At 42.0% G+C, this 12,607-nt stretch overlaps 1 protein-coding gene across 1 annotated transcript in view; it reads left to right on the top strand.

The window, feature by feature from the left end:
* LOC109886311 (phosphatase and actin regulator 3) overlaps positions 1 to 12,607 on the top strand; it is a 147,274-nt gene that overhangs the window by 32,117 nt on the left and 102,550 nt on the right. The window contains exons 2-3 of the mRNA XM_031790365.1: positions 12,222 to 12,371; positions 12,452 to 12,607. The exon at positions 12,452 to 12,607 is cut by the window's right edge and continues 150 nt beyond it. Of these exons, the coding sequence (XP_031646225.1) occupies positions 12,222 to 12,371; positions 12,452 to 12,607 (306 nt within the window). The remainder of the gene's footprint in view (positions 1 to 12,221; positions 12,372 to 12,451) is intronic.

Genomic DNA, 12,607 nt, shown 5'->3' on the forward strand with positions numbered 1-12,607 from the left:
GTTTTGTCATGGATCTGTAGTTACTGTTGTTGGTTCCCCAGGGACCCATCCAGCCTGTCTCTCCCTTCCATCACTCAGACACCAGGCTGTGAGCAGAGTCAGAGCTCATTCTAAATCACACACTATTTTTCCAGAGTGCTCATAAAGATACATGTTTTAACTTGTATTTATTCAGGGTAGCCCATTCCCAGTCGTGCCCTGAGTACAAACATTTTGTCACAACAGGAAGAAGAATTTACATCAAAACTAAACAAGAAGAATACAGTTAACCACCAGGCACAACCTCAACAATAAACTACTGACTGATGCCGGTCGTTGCCGTGCCGTTTCAGATGAGGGAGGGCAATTAAAAAAATAATTATGAGCATGACCTTATTTCTATTACAGCATATTGGATAACTGTCATTCATATTTTTTCTTAAAAAATATATTGGAGTAAGATCATTTAGTTATTTCAGGATATGTATACCAAGTATATCCACATCACCATCAGACCATTTTATTGGTAAACTACACGGTAATGTAAAATTTGTATTTTTCCAGTGATCAAGTACGTAATATAGTACGCACTTATAATTTGCTTGTAAATCTAGAGAGTTGAGGCTGTGGAACGATTCAGATTGTGGATTTAAAAGAAAACATGAATCCACAGCGTACACCTTTGTTTTTAAGTCCTGTATTTCTAATCCCTTGATATTATTGTTGGATATGATTTTAATAGCTAACTTTTTAATGGAAATAATAAATATATATGCTGATAGAGGACAACCTTGTTTACTCCTCTTGACAGTTTAAAGGGATTGGCGTCCTGCTAGCTTCCGGTGAAACTAGAGTGCGTGCAATTCAAATAAAATAATCATAAAAATTATGGATATTGAACATTTAGGTACATACAAGTGTTTTATATTGGTTGAAAGCTTAAATTCTTGTAAATCTAACTGCACTGTCCGATTTACAGTAGCTATTACAGCCAAACCATGCCATGCGATTGTTTCAGGATGGCGCCCCACATCAAAATATTTTTCCACCGGCACAAGTTTCATAAATTCTCAAATAGCAATTAAATATTCACTTACTTTTTGAAAATCTATTTGAAAATCTTCCTCTGAATAGTCATCCAAAGATCCCAGCTATAACATGTAGTGTTGTTTTGTTCAATAAAATTGTCAGTAGTTGGCGCCATCGATTTGAGTAATCCACTCGTTCAACATGCAAAGAAAAGATTCCGAAAATCTACTCCTCAGATACCCTAAAATGTAATCAAACTATAATATTTCTTACGGAAAGAAGTATGTTCAATAGGAAACCGATTTTAGCAGGTGCGTCTTGTCTATATTACATGAATTTCCAAGACATTGTCCCTATACTAAAACTGATATTTCTTATTCATTTTGGAAGTTACAAGCCTGAAACCTTGAACATAGACTGCTGACACCCTGTGGAAGACATAGGAATTGCATCCTGGGAGCTAGAATTCAGTATGCCAAAATACTTTCCATTGTAAGACCATGGTCTCTCAAACAAAAAATATCTGGTTTGTTTTTATTTGGATTTTCTCCTACCATATCTGTTGTGTTATAGTCTCCTACATTATTTTAACATTTCTACATACTACATACTACATAGTGTTTTATTTCCAATGGTACAAATGATATTTATATCCTGGCTTCAGGGCCTGAGCAACAGGCAGTTTACTTTGGGCATGTCAGTCAGGCGGAAATTGAGAAAAAAGGGGCCTAACCCTAGTTAAAACTTTCTGAGAAGTAGCATCCCTCTGCTTGAGCAGGGTGTTTCAGTAGGCTAAACTAGTTGTGGAAGGGAAACTGAAAGTGAAAAAAAACAAGATCTCTCTATTTCTCTCTTGCTTCTCCTTCATTTTGGAAGAAATGAATTTGTTCAAAACTGTTCAACTTTCTCTCTCTTTGAGTCAACTACTCACCACATTTTATGCACTACAGTGCTAGCTAGCTGTAGCTTATGCTTTCATTACTAGATTAATTCTCTGATCCTTTGATTGGGTGGACAACAAATCAGTTCATGCTGCAAGAACTCTGATAGGTTGGAGGAGGTCCTCCTAGGTTTTGTATCAAAGTCAATGTGCTCAGAGGAAGATGGAAGCTAGCTGTTCACCATGGTGCTACCAAACAGAGTGCTGTTAAGGCTTCTGTAGAACTACTGTAGAAATTCTTTGCCAAATAGTGTTTTAATCAATTATTTGGTGACGTGATTTTATTTAGTGTAGCTTTATCTATTTGTTTCACAATTTTTATTGTTATAGTCCTCCACTTCCTCCTCTGAGGAGCCTCCACTGCACTACAATCAATCGAGAAAAAAAAATGCAATTCTCAATGATTCACTGCCCTAGTGGCATCAGGGAATCAAGATACAAGGATTTTTGTAGGTTATTCCAACAGTGGGTGGCACTAAAACTAAAGGAAAATTTACCTAAATTGGTCGAGACCATAGTGACCTCAAGAGTTAACCAATCCTGCTTTGGTAGCTAATTGTTTTATTCATAAGTATTAGGGTTTAGGGCACATCCCGGGCTGACTGTTCTCTAACAGGTCTGGACCACAGAGACAGATATGATTCTCCGAATATTGATTGGTCATTATAGAGCCTGTCGCTGAAGAGATTCAACATGTTCCTATTACAGATTACTAGGTCTCTCTCTCTTTCTCTCTCTGTACCTCTCTCAATTCAATTTAATTCAAGGGGCTTTATTGGAATGGGAAACATGTGTTAACATTGCCAAAGCAAGTGAGGTCTCTCTCTCTCTCTCTCTCTCTCTCTCTTTCAATTCAATTCGATTCAATTCGCTTTATTTGCATGACTAAACAATGTACATATGTGACCGACCGGCTCGATTTGGTCTTATGTAGCAAAATTAGTGTTTTTTTACATTGGATAAAAGTATGGACTCAGAGATAAAACATTGTATGTCATACACTACAGTTGAGGAACAATGGGAAAGTCATTCTGCTTTGAAAGTTGCTAAACTTGTAACCCCACTTTTGAGAAAATGTCCCTGGAATGTTTTGGTACCTACTGGAGAGCTCTTCTTTGTCTACACCCATTCATCATCGTTTACACCCTCTTAAACCTTAGCCCCACCTACATCTTTAAGGATTCACATATGAGGCCATGTGCTAAACAGAGTGAGTGCAGTAGTGTACTAAACAACCAAAGATTAACACTAAAGGCTAGTTTATGCTACGTCCATTTTTTAATCTTTTTTTTTTAACCTTTATTTAACCAGGCAAGTCAGTTAAGAACACATTCTTATTTTCAATGACGGCCTAGGAACAGTGGGTTAACTGCCTGTTCAGGGGCAGAACGACAGATTTGTACCTTGTCAGCTCGGGGGTTTGAACTCGCAACCTTCCGGTTACTAGTCCAACGCTCTAACCACTAGGCTACGCTGCCGCCCCATTGAGATGTCTGCATACAATTGTCGCAGTGACATCATGAACATTCTATTGTCGCCCAACATAAAACTTGTTGTTGTTGTTATGAAAAGTATAAACACAAAAATGACAGGCTGTGTGACATCAGCAGCCTGGTGGTCCAAAATAACATAAGTGTTGTATTTTAACACCAATAATCACTATCTGTTTTTTGATTTTTGCTTAGATTTTTTATTTCACCTTTATTTAACCAGGTAGGCTAGTTGAGAACACCTTTATTTAACCAGGTAGGCTAGTTGAGAACACCTTTATTTAACCAGGTAGGCTAGTTGAGAACACCTTTATTTAACCAGGTAGGCTAGTTGAGAACACCTTTATTTAACCAGGTAGGCTAGTTGAGAACACCTTTATTTAACCAGGTAGGCTAGTTGAGAACACCTTTATTTAACCAGGTAGGCTAGTTGAGAACACCTTTATTTAACCAGGTAGGCTAGTTGAGAACACCTTTATTTAACCAGGTAGGCTAGTTGAGAACACCTTTATTTAACCAGGTAGGCTAGTTGAGAACACCTTTATTAACCAGGTAGGCTAGTTGAGAACACCTTATTTAACCAGGTAGGCTAGTTGAGAACACCTTTATTTAACCAGGTAGGCTAGTTGAGAACACCTTTATTTAACCAGGTAGGCTAGTTGAGAACACCTTTATTTAACCAGGTAGGCTAGTTGAGAACACCTTTATTTAACCAGGTAGGCTAGTTGAGAACACCTTTATTTAACCAGGTAGGCTAGTTGAGAACACCTTTATTTAACCAGGTAGGCTAGTTGAGAACACCTTTATTTAACCAGGTAGGCTAGTTGAGAACACCTTTATTTAACCAGGTAGGCTAGTTGAGAACACCTTTATTTAACCAGGTAGGCTAGTTGAGAACACCTTTATTTAACCAGGTAGGCTAGTTGAGAACACCTTTATTTAACCAGGTAGGCTAGTTGAGAACACCTTTATTTAACCAGGTAGGCTAGTTGAGAACACCTTTATTTAACCAGGTAGGCTAGTTGAGAACACCTTTATTTAACCAGGTAGGCTAGTTGAGAACACCTTTATTTAACCAGGTAGGCTAGTTGAGAACACCTTTATTTAACCAGGTAGGCTAGTTGAGAAACACCTTATTTAACCAGGTAGGCTAGTTGAGAACACCTTTATTTAACCAGGTAGGCTAGTTGAGAACACCTTTATTTAACCAGGTAGGCTAGTTGAGAACACCTTTATTTAACCAGGTAGGCTAGTGTGAGAACACCTTTATTTAACCAGGTAGGCTAGTTGAGAACACCTTTATTTAACCAGGTAGGCTAGTTGAGAACACCTTTATTTAACCAGGTAGGCTAGTTGAGAACACCTTTATTTAACCAGGTAGGCTAGTTGAGAACACCTTTATTTAACCAGGTAGGCTAGTTGAGAACACCTTTATTTAACCAGGTAGGCTAGTTGAGAACACCTTTATTTAACCAGGTAGGCTAGTTGAGAACACCTTTATTTAACCAGGTAGGCTAGTTGAGAACACCTTTATTTAACCAGGTAGGCTAGTTGAGAACACCTTTATTTAACCAGGTAGGCTAGTTGAGAACACCTTTATTTAACCAGGGTAGGCTAGTTGAGAAACACCTTTATTTAACCAGGTAGGCTAGTTGAGAACACCTTTATTTAACCAGGTAGGCTAGTTGAGAACACCTTTATTTAACCAGGTAGGCTAGTTGAGAACACCTTTATTTAACCAGGTAGGCTAGTTTGAGAACACCTTTATTTAACCAGGTAGGCTAGTTGAGAACACCTTTATTTAACCAGGTAGGCTAGTGAGAACACCTTTATTTAACCAGGTAGGCTAGTTTGAGAACACCCTTTATTTAACACAGGTAGGCTAGTTGAGAACACCTTTATTTAACCAGGTAGGCTAGTTGAGAACACCTTTATTTAAAACCAGGTAGGCTAGTTAAGAACACCTTTATTTAACCAGGTAGGCTAGTTGAGAACACCTTTATTTAACCAGGTAGGCTAGTTGAGAGAGAACACTTTATTTAACCAGGTAGGCTAGTTGAGAATACCGAGCACAGGCTTTATTTAACCAGGTAGGCTAGTTGAGAACACCTTTATTTAACCAGGTAGGCTAGTTGAGAACACCTTTATTTAACCAGGTAGGCTAGTTGAGAACACCTTTATTTAACCAGGTAGGCTAGTTGAGAACACCTTTATTAACCAGGTAGGCTAGTTGAGAACACCTTTATTTAACCAGGTAGGCTAGTTGAGAACACCTTTATTTAACCAGGTAGGCTAGTTGAGAACACCTTTATTTAACCAGGTAGGCTAGTTGAGAACACCTTTATTAACCAGGTAGGCTAGTTGAGAACACCTTTATTTAACCAGGTAGGCTAGTTGAGAACACCTTTATTTAACCAGGTAGGCTAGTTGAGAACACCTTTATTTAACCAGGTAGGCTAGTTGAGAACACCTTTATTAACCAGGTAGGCTAGTTGAGAACACCTTTATTTAACCAGGTAGGCTAGTTGAGAACACCTTTATTTAACCAGGTAGGCTAGTTGAGAACACCTTATTTAACCAGGTAGGCTAGTGAGAACACCTTTATTTAACCAGGTAGGCTAGTTGAGAACACCTTTATTTAACCAGGTAGGCTAGTTGAGAACACCTTTATTTAACCAGGTAGGCTAGTTGAGAACACCTTTATTTAACCAGGTAGGCTAGTTGAGAACACCTTTATTTAACCAGGTAGGCTAGTTGAGAACACCTTTATTTAACCAGGTAGGCTAGTTGAGAACACCTTTATTTAACCAGGTAGGCTAGTTGAGAACACCTTTATTTAACCAGGTAGGCTAGTTGAGAACACCTTTATTTAACCAGGTAGGCTAGTTGAGAACACCTTTATTTAACCAGGTAGGCTAGTTGAGAACACCTTTATTTAACCAGGTAGGCTAGTTGAGAACACCTTTATTTAACCAGGTAGGCTAGTTGAGAACACCTTTATTTAACCAGGTAGGCTAGTTGAGAACACCTTTATTTAACCAGGTAGGCTAGTTGAGAACACCTTTGATTTAACCAGGTAGGCTAGTTGAGAACACCTTTATTTAACCAGGTAGGCTAGTTGAGAACACCTTTATTTAACCAGGTAGGCTAGTTGAGAACACCTTTATTTAACCAGGTAGGCTAGTTGAGAACACCTTTATTTAACCAGGTAGGCTAGTTGAGAACACCTTTATTTAACCAGGTAGGCTAGTTGAGAACACCTTTATTTAACCAGGTAGGCTAGTTGAGAACACCTTTATTTAACCAGGTAGGCTAGTTGAGAACACCTTTATTTAACCAGGTAGGCTAGTTGAGAACACCTTGATTTAACCAGGTAGGCTAGTTGAGAACACCTTGATTAACCAGGTAGGCTAGTTGAGAACACCTTTATTTAACCAGGTAGGCTAGTTGAGAACACCTTTATTTAACCAGGTAGGCTAGTTGAGAACACCTTTATTTAACCAGGTAGGCTAGTTGAGAACATCTTGATTTAACCAGGTAGGCTAGTTGAGAACACCTTTATTTAACCAGGTAGGCTAGTTGAGAACACCTTTATTTAACCAGGTAGGCTAGTTGAGAACACCTTGATTTAACCAGGTAGGCTAGTTGAGAACACCTTTATTTAACCAGGTAGGCTAGTTGAGAACACCTTTATTTAACCAGGTAGGCTAGTTGAGAACACCTTTATTTAACCAGGTAGGCTAGTTGAGAACACCTTTATTTAACCAGGTAGGCTAGTTGAGAACAAGTTCTCATTTGCGACCTGGCCAAGATAAAGCATAGCAGTGTGAACAGACAACACAGAGTTACACATGGAGTAAACAATTAACAAGTCAATAACACAGTAGAAAAAAAGGGGAGTCTATATACATTGTGTGCAAATGGCATGAGGAGGTAGGCGAATAATTACAATTTTGCAGATTAACACTGGAGTGATAAATGATCAGATGGTCATGTACAGGTAGAGATATTGGTGTGCAAAAGAGCAGAAAAGTAAATAAATAAAAACAGTATGGGGATGAGGTAGGTAAAATTGGGTGGGCTATTTACCGATAGACTATGTACAGCTGCAGCGATCGGTTAGCTGCTCAGATAGCCGATGTTTGAAGTTGGTGAGGGAGATAAAAGTCTCCAACTTCAGTGATTTTTGCAATTCGTTCCAGTCACAGGCAGCAGAGAACTGGAACGAAAGGCGGCCAAATGAGGTGTTGGCTTTAGGGATGATCAGTGAGATACACCTGCTGGAGCGCGTGCTACGGATGGGTGTTGTCATCATGACCAGTGAACTGAGATAAGGCGGAGCTTTACCTAGCATGGACTTGTAGATGACCTGGAGATGACCTGGAGTCAGTGGGTCTGGCAACGAATATGTAGCGAGGGCCAGCCGACTAGAGCATACAAGTCGCAGTGGTGGGTGGTATAAGGTGCTTTAGTGACAAAACGGATTGCACTGTGATAAACTGCATCCAGTTTGCTGAGTAGAGTGTTGGAAGCAATTTTGTAGATGACATCGCTGAAGTCGCGGATCGGTAGGATAGTCAGTTTTACTAGGGTAAGTTTGGCGGCGTGAGTGAAGGAGGCTTTGTTGCGGAATAGAAAGCTGACTCTTCACTTGATTTTCGATTGGAGATGTTTGATATGAGTCTGGAAGGAGAGTTTACAGTCTAGCCAGACACCTAGGTACTTATAGATGTCCACATATTCAAGGTCGGAACCATCCAGGGTGGTGATGCTGGTCAGGCGTGCGGGTACAGGCAGCGAGCGGTTACTAGCGTTTAAGAGCAGTTGGAGGCCACGGAAGGAGTGTTGTATGGCATTGAAGCTCGTTTGGAGGTTAGATAGCACAGTGTACAAGCACGGGCCTGAAGTATATAGGATGGTGTCGTCTGCGTAGAGGTGGATCAGGGAATCGCCCGCAGCAAGAGCAACATCATTGATATATACAGAGAAAAGAGTCGGCCCGAGAATTGAACCCTGTGGCACCCCCATAGAGACTGCCAGAGGACCGGACAGCATGCCCTCCGATTTGACACACTGAACTCTGTCTGCAAAGTAATTGGTGAACCAGGCAAGGCAGTCATCCGAAAAACCGAGGCTACTGAGTCTGCCGATAAGAATATGGTGATTGACAGAGTCGAAAGCCTTGGCAAGGTCGATGAAGACGGCTGCACAGTATTGAGCGTGGCTGAGGTGCACCCATGACCAGCTTGGAAATCAGATTGCATAGCGGAGAAGGTACGATGGGATTCAAAATGGTTGGTGATCTGTTTGTTAATTTGGCTTTTGAAGACTTTAGAAAGGTAGGGTAGGATATAGGTGTGTAACAGTTTGGGTCTAGAATGTCTCCCCCTTTGAAGAGGGGGATGACTGCGGCAGCTTTCCAATACTTGGGGATTTCATACGATACAAAAGAGAGGTTGAACAGGCTAGTAATAGGGGTTCCAGATTGTCTAGCCCAGCTGATTTGTAGGGGTCCAGATTTTCCAGCTCTTTCCGAACATCAGCTTTCTGGATTTGGATGAAGGAGAAATGGAGGAGGCATGGGCAAGTTGCTGCGGGGGGTGCAGAGCTGTTGACCGGGGTTGGGGTAGCCAGGAGGAAAGCATGGCCAGCCGTAGAGAAATGCTTATTGAAATGATCGATTATCGTGGATTTATCGGTGGTGACAGTGTTTCCTAGCCTCAGTGTAGTGGGCAGCTGGGAGGAGGTGCTCTTATTCTCCATGGATTTTACAGTGTCCCAGAACTTTTTGGAGTTAGTGCTACAGGATGCACATTTCTGTTTGAAAAAGCTAGCCTTTGCTTTCCTAACTGCGTGGGTATATTGTTTCCTAACTTCACTGAAAATTTGCATATCACGGGGGCTATACGATGCTTATGCAGTATGCCACATGATGTTTTTGTGCTGGTCAAGGGCAGTCAGGTCTGGAGAGAACCAAGGGCTATATCTGTTCTTAGTTCTGCATTTTTTGAACGGGGCATGCTTTTTTAAGATGATGAGGGAAGTACTTTTCAAGAAACCTCTACGGACGGAATGAGTTCAATATCCTTTCAGGATACCCGGGCCAGGTTGATTAGAAAGCCCTCCTCGCTGAAGTGTTTTAGGGAGCGTTTGACGGTGAGGGTGGTCGTTTGACCACGGACCGATTACGGACGCAGTCAATGAGGCAGTGATCGCTGAGATCCAGGTTGAAGACAGCAGAGGTATGTTTACAGATTAGTGTTGTACCTGGTATGTTCCTTGATAATTTGTGTGAGATTGAGGGCATCTAGTTTAGATTGTAGGATGGCCTGGGTGTTAAGCATATCCCAGTTTAGGTCACCTAACAGTACAAACTCTGAAGATAAATGGGGGGCAATTAATTCACATATGGTATCCAGGGCACAGCTGGGGGCTGACAGGGGTCTATAACAAGCGGCAACAGTGAGAGACTTATTTCTGGAAAGGTGGATTTAAAAAAAGTAGAAGCTCGAACTGTTTGGGCATAGACCTGTATAGCATGACAGAACTCTGCAGGCTATCTCTGCAGTAGTTTGCAACTCCACCCCCTTTGGCAGTTATATCTTGGAGGAAAATGTTGTAGTTGGGGATGGAATTTCCGAATTTTTGTTTGCCTTCCTAAACCGGGATTCAGACACGGCTAGGACATCAGGGTTGGCGGAGTGTGCTAAAGCAGTGAATAAAACAAACTTAGGGAGGAGGCTTCTGATGTTAACATGCATGAGGAACAGAGGAGGGGTAGGATAAGGGTACTGCTAAAGGCTATAAGAACTGGTTGTCTAGTGCATTGGGGACAGAGAATAAAAGGAGCAGATTTCTGGGCGTGGTAGAATAGATTCTGGGCATAATGTACAGACAATGGTATAGTAGGATGTGAGTACAGTGGAGGTAAACCTAAGTGTTGAGTGACGATGAGAGAGGTTTTGTCTCTGGTGGCGTCAGTTAAGCCAGGTGAGGTCTCCGCATATGTGTGGGGTGGGACAAAAGAGCTTCATAAGGCATTTTGAGCAGGCCTGAGGGCTCTACAGTGAAATAGAACAATAAGAACTAGCAAAGACAGCAGTAGACAAGGCATATTGACATTAGAGAGAGGCATAAAGCAATCACAGGTGTTGCTCAGGAGAGCTATGAGAGCTATGACAACCCATTGACAACAACGTGTAAATGGTGATGAATGGGCAGAGAGGGTCAGTTAGATACATACAGGACCTGAGTTCGAGGCTTGGGGCTGACAGGTAAATGGTGATGAATGGGCAGAGAGGGTCAGTTAGATACATACAGGACCTGAGTTCGAGGCTGGGGCTGACAGGTAAGCAAAACGAGGTACAGTGTTATTGAAACAGTCCAGGAGGCATCAGCTGTGGAGCCGAGTGATCATAGGCTCAAAAGCTCAAGGCTAGCTGGTGCTTGCCTTGGGACCGTTAGCTAACAGTAGCCAGACGTTTGCAGCTAGCTAACTGCGATGATCCGGTGTAATGATCCAGAGCGGCAGGAATCCGGTGATGTGATAGAGAGAAGCAGTCCGATATGCTCTGGGTTGATGTCGCGCTGTGTAGACTGGTAGGTTTTGTCCGAGCTAAGGCTGGCTGGTGACTGAGAAAAAGGTGAAGACCGCTAGCCGTGGCTAACAAAGGCTAGTAGCTAGTTAGCTCCTGATCCTGATGGAAGTTCCAGTTATAAGGAATAAAAATTGCAGATCTGTACCACATTGGGTGAGGCAGGTTGCAGGAAAGTATATTTAGTTCGTAGATAGAAAGTGAGATTAAGTTATATACGAAAAAGACTGGCTATTTACACGGGATAAGACAAAGACAAATACGATTAGCTGTTCAGCAGCCTTATAGATTGGGGGTAGAAGCTGTTCAGCAGTCTTTTGGATTCGGGGCAGAACCTGAAATTATTTAGGTTACCATCAGGTCCGCATGCTTTAAAAAATGTGAGTGCCTGAAATTTCTTATAGAGCTCCTGGTCAGTAAATTGGGGAATCCAATTGATTTTGATTGTCCTTTCTAGCTTTTTCTAATACATTGAACTTCATGAATTTGACATTGTTCTGCGTTTGCATCAATTCGAACAAACTAATTCCTTTAGTTTGAATTCTCTTTCAGGTTGTGTTTATTGACTCCAATTCGTGTCAGCTGCTTGCTGTTGTACTGTGCTTTTTTGGTTCCGAGTGTTACGTTTATAGAGTTTCAAAGTCTCACAGTAATGAAGGTGTAATTCACCATTATTTAGGTCTCTGTGCTTTTGGTTTGATGTTCAAAGTTTTTTTTGTTGTTGAGGTAATTCAAGTAATATGTAGATATAGGTAGAGGTAAAGGGACTATGCATAGATAATTAACAGAGAGTAGCAGCAGCGTAAAAATGGGGGGTGGAGTGGGGACAATACAAATAGGTAGCCATTTGATTAGCTGTTCAACAGTCTTATAGCTTGGGGGGTAGAAGCTGTTAAGAAGCCTTTTGGACCGAGACTTGGCGATCTGGTACCGCCTGCCGTGCGGTAGCAGAGAAAACATTCTATGACTACAGTAGGGTGGCTGGAGTCTTTGGCAATTTTTGGGGCCTTCCTCTGACACCGCCTGGTATAGAGGTCCTGGATGGCAGGAAGCTAGGCCCCAGTGATGTGCTGGGCCATTCGCACTACCCTCTAACAGTTCCCTGTTAGTCCAATAGGTGATGCTGTGTTAAATCTGAGCTCTCTTCTCTTCCCTTCCTCTCCTCTCCTCCTCCCTCTCACCTCTCAGTGATGGAGCAGCAGCAGGGGGAGGGTGCTCTGGGGGGTGTGGTCTCAGGGGTGCGGACCCCTCCGGTAAGGATGAACAGTAAACTGGCCAGTCTGGGACGGATCTTTAAACCCTGGAAGTGGAGGAAAAAGAAGCAGCAGAACTCCTCAGGTGACCAAGATGGACACTTAACTTGTATCTAACGGAATGTATGTGTGATGAACCTGCTGATGTTGTTCTGTGTGTTTCAGCTGTAGAGAGGAAGGCAACGGCACCACAGACCCCAGACCAACTGGTTAGGAGGGGCCTGGAGACCCCAGACCAACTGGTTAGGAGGGGCCTGGAGACCACTGACCAACTGGTTAGGAGGGGCCTGGAGACCACAGACCAACTGGTTAGGAGGGGCC

This window comes from Oncorhynchus kisutch, linkage group LG1 (assembly GCF_002021735.2).
Source record: "Oncorhynchus kisutch isolate 150728-3 linkage group LG1, Okis_V2, whole genome shotgun sequence".
Classification (NCBI taxonomy): domain Eukaryota; kingdom Metazoa; phylum Chordata; class Actinopteri; order Salmoniformes; family Salmonidae; genus Oncorhynchus; species Oncorhynchus kisutch.